Source organism: Echiichthys vipera (genome assembly GCF_963691815.1).
Source record: "Echiichthys vipera genome assembly, chromosome: 2".
NCBI lineage: Eukaryota > Metazoa > Chordata > Actinopteri > Perciformes > Trachinidae > Echiichthys > Echiichthys vipera.
In genome coordinates, this window is record NC_139827.1 from 12,698,982 (window position 1) to 12,717,637 (window position 18,656).

At 40.3% G+C, this 18,656-nt stretch overlaps 1 protein-coding gene across 2 annotated transcripts; it reads left to right on the plus strand.

Annotated features, from left to right (window-relative positions):
• The first annotated feature begins 1,044 nt into the window (after window positions 1-1,044).
• dkk2 (dickkopf WNT signaling pathway inhibitor 2) lies at window positions 1,045-16,706 on the plus strand. 2 transcript variants are annotated; one of them, XM_083937785.1, is made up of 4 exons: window positions 1,045-1,339; window positions 12,017-12,170; window positions 13,149-13,280; window positions 14,596-16,706. In XM_083937785.1, the coding sequence occupies exons 1-4, from the start codon at window positions 1,136-1,138 to the stop codon at window positions 14,844-14,846; spliced, it is 741 nt and encodes a 246-aa protein (XP_083793911.1). In that variant the 5' UTR covers window positions 1,045-1,135; the 3' UTR covers window positions 14,847-16,706. The 2 variants fall into 2 exon arrangements, with proteins under 2 accessions (XP_083793911.1, XP_083793912.1); XM_083937786.1 differs by having other exon boundaries at window positions 12,020-12,170.
• Window positions 16,707-18,656: the final 1,950 nt, after the last annotated feature.

Below are 18,656 nucleotides of genomic sequence, written 5' to 3' on the forward strand. Positions count from 1 at the left end.
GAAGTTTAAAAACTGATAACATCGCCAAAATGAATTATCTCCAGGCAGAACTGAACAGTCTCTGTACTAAATGCCTTATTCTCCCAAAATCATAGGTTTTACCTGCCAGAAACTGAAAGAGTGCATTGTACCTCCACATGTATTACCTAACCAACATGAATATAACTTATCCTGATACAAGACTCTAAGAATCAAACAAAGGAGTCTCTATAATACTTATATCACTAACTTTATCACCGTGGGCATTCCTTGCATCATGAGGGATGCCTTTCCCAAAGAGGGAAAACAGTGGTTATCAGATGGATATTTGTATTCTAAGTTATTCCGGAATGCTGGTTAAATGGACACTGAACCGCCTCCTGCTTATTTATCTTTCACATTGGTCAGGGCATCATTTAAAGACTAATTTTACATTTTTACGCATAGAGATAACAATTTCCTAGAAACAAAAATCCATTCGTGTGATCAAGGAATATGCTCACGTTACCTACGTCCCTTTAAAGCCACCTAACTGACTTTCCCCCCGTTTCCTACGAGCCCAACTGCCTCGCAGTAAAAAGGGTCAAGCGCCCAGTTAAAATACAGAGTGTATAATTTTATAGCTTTTTCCCAACGGGGCTCCCGGTGCCGGTGTCGAGACAACAATGTGCAAGCAGCAGTGCCGCACACAGATCAGTTTCATTCTTTGTCAGTTGTGAATAGGGGCGGAGGAAGCAAACTCATTAGAATCCTATAAAAAGAAAGTATCCGAGATCATAAAACACCCGGCTGCAGGGCTAAGTGCTCACTCACAGCCAGACGGAGACAGAGAGGAAACCTCTCGTCAAGTTTCTTTCTGACCCTCAGAGCATCAACAGATTCACTTCTTCATTGTTTCCCTTCTACACTGGGCTCTCTCTGTTTAGCAGATAACTGTGTCAATGGCAGTCATTCTTCTGAACATTTGATTTTTTAGGAACAAAAACGTGGCCTCATCAATACTCTCTGTTTACGGGCAAGCGTGACGCATGGACACTGACAGGGCGCACACTTCTCATTGAGAAACTCAATATTTTTGCGGCACGAAGTTATCCAAGTATTTTTTTTATTTATTTTTCTTGTTTTTTGGTATTTCAGTATTTTTTTTTTGTCAAGGATGCTTGTCTTAACTTGGAATAGATGCTGTGTTGTGATGTTTCTCGTCGCTACACTGAAGACGGGGACATCCCAGGTGTCAGAGGCGCGCCCAAAGGCGAACTTAATCAAACCAGCTCTGTTGGAAGAGACACCTACACCCGCTACAAACCACTCTGCCACTGCCCACATCGGGATCACCAAGAAATATAACATCCTTGCGCAGGTAATTTTAAGTATTTAATTCTTTACGCACAGTCGGACATTTGGTAGAAGGATGAAATCCAGTGGAATAATGTGAAACTTAATAATCACGAACGTAGTGTTCATTTATTAATAAGCATGACACGGAAGAATACCATTATGAGTATGCATTCAGTTGATACAGATAAGCGTGCGTAATTGCGCGGTCCCCAAAACTGTGGCTGGAGTATCTTGAGGTGTGTAAGTAAAATAGCCATACGCCTTAAAAGAGCTCTCTCACGTGTGAATCGTTATTGGAAATTGCAGGGATTGGACCCCTCATAAACCCTAATTGCCTTTCAGACCTGACGCCACAGTCGGGTGCAGCGCACTTCCACAGTAAATCATTAATGCCAGCAGAAATGTGAGAAAAAGTTAACACTTGGGGTAATTTTCTGTCTGGGTCTTAGTGTCATTAAAGTGGTCCAGACGCTTGCTGGGATTATGAGATTCTTACTGTGGGGCCTCTGAGGGATACTCTTACCAACCACTTAATACCCACTCAAAGAGTTATCAATGCCTGCTGTTTCAACAAAGTGCCATATTACTGTAGTTCTACAGCAAATGTGGGATCAAAAACGTTAAAGATGTGGCAGGTTTCGTTCTGGCAAATGTAAAAAGTTGTGAACATTACAAGTGATTTTTTTTTTATCAAGTCTGTAATTAGAGCTGTATATACTGTATATTGTTTGACTGGGAAAATAAAGTTCTCAATATACCAAATATGTACAATGATATCTTATAAGCTGCTGTTTTCATTCATATTCTGAAGAAGAAAACTGTTGCTCACGTGGAAAACACACATGATGACGCACCAGTCAAACAAAAACACCTGACAAAAGCCAGCAGGAATTCATCTCCCAGAAAGATTACCATCAACCCTTAGTTTTAATTAAACATGATGTAGGAGTCTGGTTATGTTGAGCCCTGAGTAACATTTTGAGCAGCAGATGGCACTGCCACATCTCCATCACATCTCCCAGAGCAGACAGTGTTCATCAGCTCACTGAAACAGCTGATTACCCTTCTCCTTAGGTTATCAGCTGTTTGTTTTTCTCTGATGATCTCACCCTCTAGATTTGACACCAATTTCTGCTTACATTTGACCATTTCAACTGTCTGTAATATCGCATGCAGTTGTGATAGCGCTGGTTATCTGTGAAGCGTGTCGTGCTGAGAGAAGCGCTCTGACATCCAGCTCGGGCAGCAGAAATGATGGAAAAGCCACTTTTTTATCCTTTGAAGAGATCCAACCTCATGCAACCCAGCCAGACCTCAATTTAAACGCCTGCTTACATCTTTGCCATTGCAATAATGTGAAGCGGTTTGGAAGAGTGGACTGAGGGGAAACAATATGTGTGTGCAGAGACCACCAAAAGTAGAATGTCATGGTGCAGTGTGTCCAAATGAAAATGGCTAATAGCATTTATGGCAAGAGGGGGTATATACACTGTATATGTGTGTGTGTGTGTGTGTGTGTGTGTGTGTGTGTGTGTGTGTGTGTGTGTGTGTGTGTGTGTGTGTGTGTGTGTGTGTGTGTGTGTGTGTGTGTGTTCTGACTGCCAGGAGGTTTTCCAGAGTTGTAAAGTCACAGCTTCAGCTCAGCCTTGGTTAGATATGCGGCTTGACGCTGGCAAGCAAACTTCACTGACCTCCTGCATCTCATCATACAGTGGCCATTTATGAGCAGAATAAATCAAAGATAACAAGTCTGCTCTCTTTATGACGCTGTAATGGCAAAGTGTGGTATATATTTAGTCTAGGAGAAATCACAGGGAGTATACAACTGTAATTCATCACAGCAGGAACAGGGAAATATTTGAATCTTTGTCTGCATTTGGAACGTGAGTTACTGCTGATTGAGGCTTGGGTGTAAGTTTGCAACATGGGCATGCTTCAACTTAAATTGCCTCTGGCATCTGCATTATAGGAAACCTCAGGGCCAATACCTGACATTTAGATTCCTGGTCAAGTCGTCATGCTGTTGAGTTTGTTACAATTGTTGAGGAATAGTTGGCAGATTACTACACCTCTGGAAGGTTCAGGATGTGAGTGATTGTGAGTTTATGGGAGTGAGAATCACAATAATTCACCACCATTGCCATTTTATAAAACTCTAACTAATTTTTTTCAAGTGGCATACTTAGAATGTAGCAAATTATCGAGGGAGAGACTCCAGCCACCCTGTGGAGACAAGCTGCTGCTGCGGGAAACAAGGGTGTAATTTGCTGTTTTATCCATCAGATTAGAAGCGCTGTTTGAAGCCTAGGGTTATTTGGCAGCTTAATGTGCTTTTATTTAGTGTAGCTGCTGACAGTGTTTGCCGATAAGGGTTACATATTTAATCACATACAAACTAGGGTCAGATGTTGGCTATAATCTGGTGTTCAGTTGGGGCAAACTGCCGAGTGTTCATCCCGTTGTCTCACCCTCTTCACATCAGCCTGGCCGGGGTGAAACCGACAAAACCAAAATTTACACCTCTTAGAAATTGACAGCCGGCGCTTGTGGGTGGCACTGTTTGCTGGAAGGGAACCAACAGAAATGGATAGCACGGGCAGGCTCACCACTGTAACCTCTGAACCCACAAGGGAACCGACAGCGTGGCGGCATTCATGCAGTACGTGTCTGTAAAACATCAGCAGCCAATAAGCCAGCCTTAACTAGTTGCTTTATTTAATTCAATACAGCGATCTCTGAGGGCTCTGTCTATAAAAGTAGAGCCACATCCCTTCTCTTTCTCAGCCCTGCCTAACCCCTCTCTGACCTAAAATAAATGTTAAGTGATCCTAATAAGCTAAGAAAAGAGGTGCGAGCGCTCGTTAGTGCTTGGCTCAGTTTGGGCTTCAGTCTCTTGTCCTGTGGCCTTTCCAGTCTGCGGGTCCCTTGGGCACTGTGAGGGCCCTGCACTGGAGCCATTAGGGGTCTCCAATGGAAACCTCATTTGCTGAAAATGGACCTGTTAATGAGAGAGGAGACCTGTGCACCTCTCACTCCGCTGGATTACACCTTTTAGAGAAGCACACCTCCTAGATTACCATCAAGAGCTTTTCCTCTCTCCTTTGATAGTCTTTGAAGAAAGCAGTCACGTACGGTGACTGTGTGCCTCTCTTCGAGTCCAATGAATAAGATCAACCCAGAATGTATACTTAACTTAAGGAAGGTCTCGTTTTGGGAGACTTTAGATTCTAGCACTCAAAGGGACATGCCCATAAACACATGTGTTTTGAGTGATGAAAGACGCCAAGCTGTGTTTGAAGACACGGTGTGTATGAGTGACTTGTGTGCAGCCATCCCTATGTTATCTGATACCGGCTGTCTGTGCTTTCAGGGCATATGAAGTTTGTTTATTCAGTGACATCGTTTATTTGACTCTGTAAGGCCCCTGCCACTCATTAACACCATTCACGGTTTCAGGTTACGTGCCTGATTTTTGAAGGTCAAGTGCAATCACGACACAGAACTCCAAAAGCTTGGATGTGTACTGAGTGTGTGAAGAAGTCCTTTACGTTTTTTTTTGGTGGTTTTGGATCAGACATTAACAATGCAAGTACAGCGAGTATAAACTGCTCTCATTTCTCAGAAAGTATCTCTCACACAAACATTAAAGGAAGGTCTGAAAAATGATTCGGGTGGGAGAGGGGGATCGGAATTTTTTTTTTAGGGAAAGATCAAGGTTTGGGTTGAAACTACTACTTTGTTAAGGTAAGGGGAACCTTTGCCGTGATAGTTTTATTAATAAAGCAAGCAAATGTTAAAAAAAAAAAAGAAGCGGGAAATTAACCCATACGTGGAACCTAGCCTCCTCCTTATGTGGACATTGTCCCTCTTTAGTAAACTTACTTTCTTTGACTCCCATCATAATTTCTACAATTGCTAGAAAGTTGATTCACTTGAACGTTAACAGATATAGATTTGGTGGCACTTGTTAAAGACTGATGCTATCATTCTGCTTTGGAGGACATTCTATTATATTGTGATTTTAAAAAATGGTTAAAATTCACCAATTTAACAATATTATGACTTCTTGTGGGGAGTGTGTTTTTCTGTGAGCCACTCAAGGTTCAGAGAAAACAATGCTGATAATGGGCCGCACTTTTTTACAAAGGGAAACATAATTTTAAACATAATAACATACATTGACCGCCCTCGCCATCTCAATACCTTTCACACAGTCCCTAAATCCTAAAAAGTCAGACACAAACTAAACAGTAGAGATATACTTTGTGTTATTTTATGCATAACATGCATAACTTCCATCGAATTGTATCAGCCCTTTGGAATGACTCTACTGAGGTAAATAAGGGACCCAAAGACCAGAGGGGAGCGTTTAAAGCCCTGCATATCCGGCAGTAAATCCCTTGCAGATTGTTGCTCCTGCACATTTAAGGTTCCTCTTCAAAGCCACAGTGCTTAACCAGCACGAGAGTAGCACGAGACAGGGCCGGGGGCTTCCCTTATGACTTTCTGTCTGTCTCTTCCTTTATCGTCTGACCAGCATACCAAGAGAGGCTGCAGAGTACACAGTTTTCAACCCACTTCCTGCGCAGGATCCAAGGCTGCGCTTTTATGTGCAAAGGCTGTCGAGGGAAAATAAGGGAGCAACAGAACAAAAGATGTGAGATAAATGAGATGCATCCAAATGAAGCATCATCCCTCAGAAGTTGCGAATGAGGCGTTTTAAAACATGACAAGATAAGACGAGATTATCAGCTGTGATGTGGGGGTCAGCCTTCTATCATTGGGTTTCAAAGGGCTGTCTTGCAGTTGGAGCAGTGATGGAAGAGGTGAGCCCTGTGCTTCTTCTTCTTCTTCTTCTACTTCTTCTTCTTCTTCTTCTCCCTCGCTGCCCCTCCCCCTGTGCACTATGCGCTGTAATCGATCCAAGACTGCTGGCCAGAAAGACAGATAGGAATCAGAGCAGGTACTATGAAGTACTATTGCACGTGGCTGGGCCCATTTGTCTTCATATTTAGATAACAGCACATTTTTCATGTCAGACGGAAAAAACCTCCCACTGCACTTTCTTGAACTTCTCTTAAGTCCATATTTCCAGCATATTTCTCATCTCAGCTGTGACTATACCAATAGTCCATGGTGATGTACATGCTTCTCTGAATGAGCAGTTGACACAAAAACAGGCCTCCTGATGAGGTTGAAAGTTCATCCCTTACTTTGGAAATAGCATTTTGCATTTCAAGATTTGAAAACTGCAGCTTTGAAAGATTCGATTTTTGGGGCAGAATTGGAATATAATATTCATAATTATGGTTTGTACTGTATAATCATTGAAACTAAGAATAATTGTGTTTTTTTTACCAAACGTAGAGAGGCCTTTCATTTCTTTTATGTTACCTTCCACCGTAGCTTCTACTTCTACTGAGCGGAGGAGTATTCGGTTGGTTGCAATCTGCAACCTCACTGCTAGATGCCACTAAATTCAACACACTGCTCCATTAAGTGGACTTGGCGTGTCCCTTTCTTGTTAAGAGTTAGATGAGAAGATCAATACCACTGTATATGAGTTAGAAACAGAGCATAAAGAGTGAGGGTGGCTTTTCCAGAGTTCAAAAATACACCACAGCTCCTCCAGAGCTTACGAATTAACTCATTATGTATTGTTTGTTTTTAAAATTTGTACACAAATTACAGAAATGTAAAAATGGAAAGTCCTGGTTTTGGAGGGAGCTGTAACTATTTGGACTACTTGGACTCTTGTTGTCACAGTGAGATGGCTAGGCAACTTGGTCAACCCTTGTTCTTCAATAAATAGTTGCACCATGAAACCACATATGTCCATTTTTACATTTCGGTTAATTTGCAGATTTAGCAAAGAAGAAACACTATGTATATTAAGGAATGAATTAATTAGTGAGCTTTGTGCTGGTGGACATGTTTTTGAAGAGAGAGCCGGGCTAGCTGTTTCCATCTGCTTCCAGTCTTTATGCTAAGCTAGAAAAATCACTTCCTGGCTCTGCCTTCATACTCAATGCGCAAACATGAGAGTGTTATCAATTTTATCATCCAGCTCTTTGCAAGAAACTTCAAGAAAACTATTCTTGTAAGATTATTATTTTATTTAGTATGAAAAAGGAGCTCACATCTTACCAAACCAAGTAATGTTCGTTTTGTTTGAATTCACAACGGCACTCCCAGAGCGTCAACATGTGACGTCAAGGGGTCCTGTACAAGCTGATGGCAACCGTTACCATGTGAATAGATGATAATGGCCCATTGAATCCGCTCCTTCCTATCCATATCTTCTGCATGAGGCTGATAAGCACTGTTGACACTCATCTGATGGATGGATAATCTTTAAGACTGGTGCATCTAAAGGGTGATTTCATATTAAACATCCATAAAGTTTGGGGACCTACAAGAGAGAGCTTAAAAAAGAAATGCTGGATCCACCTTCTATACAGTATTAAACCCCACCTGCCTGGCAAACACCAATGTCTTTCAGACACCCATTTTTTTTATTATATAGGCTCTCCGTTAAAAGAAGTTTTCCCAAGCCAGAACAACCCTAATGACATCATAATAAGTTTTTCTCAGATTTAAGAGGACAGTATGCAACCGCTAAATAGTTTTTCTCCACGACGAGTGAACTGGTTTTCATGTGTACAATTTGTGCAGTGTCCCTTTGAAATAAGGCCTCTGAGAACAGCGCTTAATGCAGTAGTAATTAAGAAATATTTAGAATCCATCAAACATCAAGGCTTTGTTACTTTCATCAACACATTAAGCATCTGCATTGTGGGAATCTGTCATAGTGATGGATAAGGCTTCAGTTTAATATTCCTGCTCATTTTTCTACGCCTCTATCATTGCCTCCATGTGTTTCCAGCCTGAGAAAGTCAGAATGGCATCCGTCCAACGAGTCCAATCTTGTTCACTTTCTGGAGCATGTCGAGCATCAATTTCAAAAGTGCTGAAATATTGATATTGTTGAGAGTTCATTTGAACATGTGGTGTGCATTCACACCACGGGTTGCCAGGCATGGCGGGCCCTCTCAGCTGACCTTTACACCCAAAATGGAGTTTGCTATTTATTCTGTCGATAATGATTTTACTCTTTCTTGTTCATTTTATGTTTAAATTTTCATGTTTGTCAGTGGTAAGCCACACTAAATCAGATCTGTCAGTGCAGTGCCAGCTAAATGTGGTTGTGGTGCCGGTGGTGTAGTGCCATCCAAACATGTTGTTCTAATGTCGGTCGACACCGGACATAATTTACAAAGTCCATATCCTGCTAATTTTTTTTCCAACCTGCAAATTTAAATAACAGTACCCCAAAATAAAAGTGAATGGCTAAAAATAAGAAACACAGTGACCTCACCTTTATTATGTCTTGCCTATCTCATGTGGAGTTGAGCCAGAGTATCGATGCTTTCCTGCAGCTGCTCAGTTGCTCCTGCTCCAAGTGTAATGGGGACATGACTTGCACGTGTATGGGATTATGTCAAGTTCCAGTAAAACTTCCCATTGGTGCGCACACTTGTTATGGAAAAAATACCTTGTTTTTTAAATTGCAACCTATTTCTGTGGACGTTGGATATTGTGTTTGTTAAGGTGCTCATTTCAGTGCACTCATGGAAAAGACTTTAACGTTCTTTGTGTGGACAGCAGAATACGTCTGAGTCTTTCAGTGTAAACACAAGGAGCAAAAACAAAGCTAAATTGACTATGAAGGAGTATGATTAGCTGCAGTAATTGCCCCTCAATTATGTCTGTAGACTCATTAAGCCTCTGAACACTTTGAGAGAAATTGAGAGAAACTGAAGTGGTTTCTTTTGGTTTGGAAATTCTAATAGCTCTATTGTCTGGGACCTGAAACAAATGACCACACCAGTGAGAGACATGTTAATACCTACAACATGTTGTCCTCTAAAATTGGACGCAGAGGGACCACAGCCTGTAGTCAGTTCACCCAAAACAAACAACCAACATATTTTCCTACTTACACCCAATTGTATCTGGCCATGATGATAGTTTGGGGTTTGTTTGCCAAACTTTCAGATCTCTGCATGCTGCTCAGGCTTCTGTCACCACCTCAATACAGTGAAGGTGAAAGGCATTTGGTTTATATGTTCAAAACATCAATAATTACATTCGTAAAAACTGAAAAGCAGTGTCTCGATGCAGAGCCAAAGGTACCGTAGCTCTCAAACTACATTTGAATTTAAAAAAAGTGACTACTTCTACACTTCTACATCTTTGTTTAAAACTGCTTCACAAGTGTTTTAGCACTGGTAATACCATACTAACACATCTTAAAACGCATGTCACAAACTATTCACTTACACTGAGCAGGCGCTGGGGTAAACACGGTGTAACGATGTTGGTGATGTCATTCATTTTGTCCCAGAAAAGGGTCACCTGACAGAGGTGTAACGAAGCACGGAAGGACATGCTGATGAGACCCAATTAGGAATTGGGTACGTGGGTGTCTGCACCTGCAAAGGTTTCCTTTTCGGCTCATCCAGACTTAAGCGCAACCCTGAGTATTTAAACTAAAACAGAGTTGTCAGTGTTATCAAACTTCTCTTTTATAGTTATAAAACGCTGGAGGAGTGTGGACACGAGGCGTAAACGTAGCAAAAGTTATGTTTTAAATGTAAAATATAGTGGTGTGGATGTAGCTTTACAGTGACAGGAACATTCAAAGCTTCCATTGTCATTGTGGGGCGGCAGTAGCTCAGTCCATAGGTGACTTGGCTGGGAACCGTAGGGTTGCTAGTTCAAGTCCCTGTGTGGACCATGTATGGAGCGTGGACTGGTGGCTGGAGAGGTGCAAGTTCATCTCCAGCCACGCACGGTTAGGGCGCTGGTCACTGGCAGCCCCCTCGCTCTAACATCTCTCCTTAATTGCATGTATAGGTCCTGGTTGTGCATCTGTGTATTTCGGGTGTGTAACATGTATAATAATAAGAGTGAAAAAATTGAATTTCCCCATGTGGGACAAAAATAAAGTAATTCTTCTTCTTCTAGTTTCCTCAGAATATATTCTAACATTTCTCTCTTTAAACAGTCACATGATGAGTGCACACAATTACAAACCCATTATAATGTCATTAGATATTCTTTGCAATATGCAATGCTGTTAAAGTAAAGTGTGTCATTTTCTAACAAGATGAATTACATTTAGATCCTTCTTAGGTGCTGTTTTTGGACAAACCACATTTTTTCCCCCGGCGTTTAGAATCTCTTTAAAGACCTCTAAGACCTCTGTACATAACATGGATTTCATATGGCTTGTTAACAGCTACAGTTTTATTTTTGCAGCCTGAGGTGCATGGTATGGTTTTAGAAAGAACGCAGTTACTGTTAGGTTGCATTCTGGTGGGTTGTAACCAACAAAATCAAAAATGCTCCTTCTGGTTAACATGATGTTCTTGTGTTGGAGGTCCCAAACTGCCTGCAAATATATGCCCCATTTAATTACTTCATGTTGTAGGAGAGAACACATTGCTTTGCCATCCCAAGAAGATCCACTGCCCAATAAAAATGGAGCTGTTTCATTAGATGTTTAACAGGATCAATGTGGTCATGGGCCATAGTCAAAGCGGGCAGTCTGATTTGGGAGGGAATTTGTTACTTGTTACTTATGCCACAGCCATGTGTGCGTGTGTGTGTGTGTGTGTGTGTGTGTGTGTGTGTGTGTGTGTGTGTGTGTGTGTGTGAGTGTTTCTGTGTGTGTATTTCACTATGTTTGATCAAATCAACATATCAATGTCAAATGTAAAAAGGCCACATTTTCTGTATTATTCACAAAAAGCATTTTCAAGCTTTTCAATAAAAGCAGCATGCTTATCGTAAAGCCACGGAAATGAAACTGACTGCACCTTGTGACATGTACATTTGATGTAAGCTGGCGGGCAATGCAATGGCATTGCTATCAACATTGCACATCATTTCTTGATCCTTGCTGACAAATTTGTAGAGCTGCCCCTGACCCGGGACTTTCTTGGTCATCATTTAGAGCAATGAGTTGACTAACCTGCGCATATATGTAGAAAAAATCAGCAAGGAGATTGTCGGAACATGGGCAGGTAGCTAGGCTAACGTTACTTACATATTTTAAGGTGGTAGGTCATGGTCGTTGTTGACCAGTGATAAGCAAAGTTTTTCTTGTTCGCATGTGACCTTCTTGGGATCATCCTTGCTCTTTTCAAAGTGATCCTATATTTTAAATGTTTTTCCCGACATGTAATCTAACTGCGATGTCGACAGGACCTGCCTGCAGTGTTAAAAAATCTTCCTGTATCTGGCCCTTCAAATTAAAAGTCCTCCAGCCTTTTAGGTCAGCTGCCAGACACAACTCCAAATGTTGTTTTTTTTCTGCGACAAATGGACTAATGAGATTTTGGTCGGCTAATGATTTTTTTTGGTCGACTTGTGCTTGGTCGACTATTTTGGGGCAGTCCTACGAATTTGCTTACTCACTGAGTAAGAACTCTGTGCATCCTGTTGAAAAAGCCAAATTCATCACTGCCAGGTTATGTCAGGCACCACATTCCCACAAAATGTTTTTAGATACAGTTTTTAGAGCTGTTCATTATGTCTGATATCACTTAAATTATGTACTTTTGTTAAGATACATGTGTGTTCATGCATTAAACCAAGTACATGAATTAAGCAGATGCATCTTTTCCCTCAGCAGGTGTACCCATGCAGTAATGACAAGGAGTGCAGCGTGGGAAGCTACTGCCACAGCCCGCAACAGGCTCCCTCTCGCTGCCTCACCTGCCGTAGGAGGAAGAGGCGCTGCCATCGAGATGCCATGTGCTGTCCTGGGAACCGCTGCAGTAATTGTAAATATCTCACACAAACACATTTTCACTCTGTGTCCGTTTCAGCTATGTTGTGCCCGCAGGGTATGGTTCAGAAATTTGATTTCTTGTCTTGTGCACATATTCTGGAAAAAGTGACTTGTACAGTATCTAGCCCTAGGACTTAGCGAAAAAGCCAGTACATTTAAATAATGTTCAACACATGTTTTCTGACAGAATACCGAACTATAGTTGAACTGTATTCAATTGATGCCAAGAGGTTAAGGAATCACATTTTGGAAGTTGGTATTTGAAAGGTCCATGAAAAGTGTGAAAGGCAAGAATGTGTGTGTTTGTGCAGACACTGTGTGGAAATTGTTCTTTGTGTTTTCTATCACAAACACGTGCTTCTAGCATATTTTTTAACTTGTGGCTATTGGGTTGAACAACACTAACATCTGTTTTTTTTTTGGTGGGAAACATTCACCATTAATTCCCAGTACAAATGACTCTGCAGTGGTCATGGGTATGTATCGGGCCCAGGTCCGATCATTAGTAATGGAAACATGGCCATCGGTTGGACATGGTCATTTTCACCCCTTTTCTGGCGCAATGTTATGACGTGTGTTGTCTCTGTCTTCAACTTTAGCAACAAATTTCCATCCGTCTCTGTGCAAGCAGCGCTTGAACATTGTTCTAGATTAGTCGGCAGTGAGTTTGAAAGACTTAATTAGTAACATTGTCACTGGCCTCCATCCTGCTTTCTATTGTTTACTGACCCTGTTTTCTGCCACGTTTGGGACATCAAACGTAACACGCCAGAAAAAACGAACAAACAGAAAGGCATACTCATCGACTGGCAATGGGAAAAGAGTCTATTGCCCCTTTTTTTTAGCTTGCTTAAAAAAACCTTCATATACACACTAACTTTGGGGGTAAAAGGATATTCTGACTTGACAAAGTAACCAGGGTTCAAATTGTTTCTGTTATGTTCATGTTCTCTTCTTTATCTGCCTACAGATATTTGTGTCCCTATCTCTGAGAGTGTGCTCTCACCTCACATCTCAGCTCTCGATGAGCATAACAAACTCTCCACCAAAGACCACAGCTGGAGGAAGAGTGGGAAGGCACAGGCTAAGCATTCTCTTAAAGGTAGGATTATGTTTAAAACATGTCCACTGGAAACCCTGCCCACTCTAAACACTGTCACTGTTGTTTTCTCATTTTTTCTGCTGTCGATGGATGAACCTTTCTGTTCCTCACTGTCTGCATGTCTAAAGAGTTCATGGGTGACGCCAATCTACAAACTATGTTGATAATTACACCTCTGCTCGTATGTCAGCATTTGTGAGCCCGGAGCACAGCATGGGGAGCCTAGAAGAAACCACAATGCCCCTGCTGTTTCTGCACCTACATAAAGCCATACAAACACTTTCCTTGACAGCACACACACTTGTGTTATACACAAGTGAAAACCACAATGCAGGTTTGGCACGATTATAGCAATAACTCTGAACCCCCTGCTTAGCGTTCATTTCACCTGATTTAGGTATATGTAAGGGGCTATCCATAAAGCAGTATGTTTAATAAGACACTCAACTCTAAATGCACCCTAAAGACAGCAGGCTGTAACGCTAAAGTCAATGTGAAAATAGCAGAACTACTTAAAGTTGCTATAAATAAGACCATTTACTTTTATTTGTGTTTGACTCACTCCCTCTCCTCAAACATTATTACATTATAATGGCCTTATGCAAGTCGCTGCTTGAGAAAAGTCTACCAAGAAGAATCAGTGATGTTAAAGCAATGAACAAGGCTTAACAGTCCATCATGCAGATGCTTGTAATTTCATATTGAAATAACTTATCAGAAAAGTGTGGTTTTTACAGCGATACAGGACAACTGAAGCTTAAGGCACGAAGTGATACAGCTTGAGGAAAATAAAAAACCTAAAAGACAAAAAAGACAAAAAAACAAAAAACAAAAAAAACCCTGCATGGCTAAATTATACTAATTAATACATTCGTAAGAGCAATGCTAAAATCCTGCCAAGAATCACTGACTCAGACCAGCTGGGACGATATGGTTAATATACAGAATAAGCAAATTGTTTGCTAGATTTATGTTGAAAGCTTCATGTTTTCCTTTTGTCTCTGACATGGCCACACATGATGCAAACTGAATTGAAAGATGAAGAAAGGGTTACATAAACTAATCCGTATGGAAAACATAACAGCTTAATGAACAATAATCATACATTTCCTGTGCTTTATTTAACTGAAGCACTATACAGCAAAATTCCAAGATGCTGGATGATTTAATAATTCCATGCCGGTCTTTTATGTCTCTGATGAAGCATTTGTTTCTATTTCTCTGAGCAGACATATGTCAACCTGATGAACTGTTTGTAGATGTATTGTTTGCTGCCTCCCCACTGATCAGCGCTGTTTCTTTGTTCTTCTGTAAGGACATGAGGGCGACCCTTGCCTGCGTTCATCCGATTGCTCGGAGGGTTACTGCTGCGCCCGCCATTTCTGGACCAAAATCTGCAAGCCGGTGCTGAGGCAGGGAGAGGTGTGCACCAAGCAGAGGAAGAAAGGCTCTCACGGCTTGGAAATCTTCCAGCGCTGTGACTGTGCCAAAGGCCTTTCCTGCAAGGTGTGGAAAGACGCCACCTCCTCGTCCAAGTCCAGGCTCCACATGTGCCAGAAGATCTGAACGCGGGGGCAGCTGCCGTCGGCCTAGAGGCCTCTGTCTCCATCTGCCAGGGAAAGTTTTTTTTAAAGGATGGGTTGTGGCTGTATTGAAAAGGAGTAAAAGACAGAGACTAACAAGAGACAGAACAGACTGTGTGGGTTCAAGCTCGCTATTCAGCAAGCAGAGAGTGAATGTGATTGCTTTAATGTGTTTGCTGTGAGAGGTCCATCCCTGCACCCACATACAAACATGCACCCTCACACACACACACACACACACACACACACACACACACACACACACACACACACACACACACACACACACACACACACACACACACACACACACACACACACACACACACACACACACACACACCAAACTCTTTACATTCTCCTGACATTCAGGGAGCCACAAAGTTAGCCATTAGATGCTTAGATAGGTATTCTAGAGGCAACGGACGTAACAGTCTTTCATCAAGCTTAATCTTATAATAATAAGACAGTTATACAATTAACAGACAAGCCATATTTCTCCTGCACAGAACATTCTTTACCAAACTCCAAAGTCAAAGATCAGATGCGTGATATCCTGCGTTTCCTTACTGGATCTGCCAAGATTTGTTATCTGTTTTGTCAAATTACAATATCTCACTCTTCTTCTTGTTTGTTTTAAGTCTTGAGGAATTCCGCTATTGTTATGCAAGACATGTTCAACCAGTAACAATGTCCAGACCCACAAAATAACAGTCATATCATATGAGGAGCTAATTGCATAAACCGTTCACTCAAGAGTTTGACTTGTGTAACATCATCTTGAGACTTCAATGCGATGCATAATACTCTTAAACCAAAGAATGAAAGAATATTTACATCAGAGTGATGAGTTTCATCTGGGGCATTAGCTCCTCGCCCCATTTTTAGCCACAAGAAGAGAGATAAAGAATTGTGTCCGTTGTGGAAACCTCGTTTGATCTGTCAGATACAGCTGCAATCTATTGTGATACAACTGTGGGGGTTAAAAGAGTTTGCACTGAGGTAGTGCTCTGCTGCAGACTTAGTGGTTCTGATACCATACCAGAGACTGGTTCTGCTTTTCCAATCACATGAACAGGATTCAAGGATACCATGGAAGTGCAATTTTTTCCATTTACATAGCCAGTAGGAATGGAGATTTGATTGAAAAAGCGCTCCATAAACCTGATATTTTCCAATAGAATTTTAGTTTTAAACAGCATTTTGTTGATAGCACACTACCCTGTTTATTTTTCTTTTCTTTCAAATATGACTGCATACTTTCTACTACTACTATGAAATACTGTGCAGTTTTGTTGTACATGTGGGGAAGTGATGCCCACCCCCCTCCCCCTGAACAATTTCTTTAAACAACCACTACATAGTCAATGTAATATCACATTCACCTTTTCTTGCTTTAATGTTTTTAGAGCATCAACTACACATATTTTGTAACCATTTAAAATATCAATAAGCTCTTATATTGTAAATAGATCGGAAACAATGAAAATGTATTTAAGAATCAATGTATATCATGTACATATAATAAAAATATGAATCTTAAAGGTTACAGCATAATGATCTAGGTGAGAAGAGTAATGAGGGATGAACTAGGCAGGCACAGCTGGATAGATTCAAAATAATGTAGTTGAAATGTATAGGCAGAGGGGAAAGGCATAGATAACTTTGGCTGATATTACAGACTGGATGTTTCCAAAAAGAGAGACAAGCACATTAATTTCCCAAAATAGTTTGTGTAAATGGTGTCCAGATTTATATCCCACTAAATATTGTCTGTGTTAATATTTCTCATTGATTTGTTTTGTGTATTTACAATGATGAATGAATAAAAGAATGTATTTTGTATCATTGGTTACACAGGACTGGTTATTACTTGTTGAGTTGTTTGTTAGGTTCTGTTGACTTTTCATAATGTAAGCCAGGAGGTAAAACCAAGGGAAGCTGAAAAGTGCTTACTTTATGCATTAACATCAAGAATAACAAACAAAATTAAATGAGCAAAAGAATTTCAGAACATCAGCTGCGAATAAAAAAGAGCAGATTCACCTGTTTATTTGCATGACATGAACATTACAAAGCCCCTGAAAACTTGGTTTCAGATCTTAAAGGTTCCCTGTGAAGTTTTCTTGTAAACAAAGTTATGTTTACATTCTTTAGAATACACTGTGTGTATCCTTGAGGTCTTAAAATTCTCAGAAAACATTTTAAAAAGGCAGATTTTGAACAATTTGAAACTTGCACTGTTGGCAGGCTGGTTCTTAGTCTGTTAAAGCATGTTACTTGTTGATCAGTGGAATAGTCAACATGCTATTTAAATACTGTGAAAGTATCAAAATGCTCAATCCACTGAGAAATGTGTACAGTCCAGAATCAGAAACTGACTTTAAAAGAGCCGTCACAACTTCTGTATTGTTATAGGTAAGAAGTGCTGCTACAGCTGAGAAAGTTGAGACTTTCTCAGGAGGTAGGATTAAAGAGAAAGGCGCTTAAACTGCTTGTTGAGGGTGAATACAGGTATATTCAGACGGACAGCATGAAAAAAATAGCCTGTTCTAGTAGAAACCTAAAATACAAGCAGAAGAACCTGAAAATGAGCCTGATATGGAACCTTTAAGTTCTTATTTATATTAAATATGTATGACTTAATAAACAACAATTAAAGTTGAAGTCTGAAAAATGAAGAAAAACATTATTTTAAAGAATGTAATGCTCTTTTAAAATTCAGCCAGTCTGCTTATTCAGGACGATGTGGAATTGGTTTGATCACATTTCAAATTGTCAATGGATTATTGTCATTTAAAAGATATAATCTTCATGAAATATACAAAGCTATTGTAACTGTCTGAAAAATGTATTCATATAGGACCCCTTCAGTCAGAGTAAGTCAAATGAGAAAATATACGTCTATAATAAACAATATCCATACAAATGAATTCTGGTAGCGTCTACACCTCCAGCATAATGAGATTGAATTTATACCCTAAATAATCTTTAAACCAATACCCATAAACATTTAGTTAAGTGAGTTGTTGTAGTTCAGCATGATACCATGTAACAGACCACAATATTTGTGAGATTACACACTGCCATGTCAAATGACCTCTATAATCCAAGCTGGAATAATCATAATTTAAAATGTATTATGGATATACACTGATGCAGGAAATCCTGAAACAGTTCAAGGGTCACTTAAACCACCAACCGACCGTCTATTTAAGATTTTTTCATGAGTACAAATAAGACTTCCAAAGACCCATTATAGGCTGATGGATTGCAGATGTGATCTATAGACAATATGCTTTGAAATGCTCCTTTTTACAGCAAAAATGTGAAGGAAATGTTTGGTTAGGAAGTGACAATTTACATTTTTCTTATTGCATCTTATACAGTGGATATGATTAAATACAAATTTCTTAATGTCATCTTTGAATACGATCACTGTCCTCACCACTTCAGAGGATGTGGCAACATTTGCTGAATGATCTCTGAGAGTCCACTTTGTTCACAAAACTCACAATTTTTAGAACATTATTGTACAACTTCACTGGGTCCTTTTTTGACAGTTCCAAAGCGACATATTTTTTCCATCATCTCTAACAGGAGATGTATAATTTGCAAAAACATCAAATGCAGCAGCATCATTGTGCGGCTGCTATTGTTCCCCTCAGTATGCCTCATTATGTTCAAAAGTTCATAAAGTTGTTATTCACTGACCAAGGGACATGTTCTTTCAAATTTCAGCTTAACTTCTCATGTCCCTCTCTAGGTTACAGAAATGTTAAATCAAATTACA

Bases quoted from the DNA above. Each gene is read 5' to 3' on its own strand.
- dkk2 (XM_083937785.1), top strand. From the start codon at position 1,136: ATGCTTGTCTTAACTTGGAATAGATGCTGTGTTGTGATGTTTCTCGTC. The intron at 1,340-12,016 runs GTAATTTTAAGT...CTTTTCCCTCAG, and splicing joins AATATAACATCCTTGCGCAG to CAGGTGTACCCATGCAGTAA. The intron at 12,171-13,148 runs GTAAATATCTCA...ATCTGCCTACAG, and splicing joins TGGGAACCGCTGCAGTAATT to ATATTTGTGTCCCTATCTCT.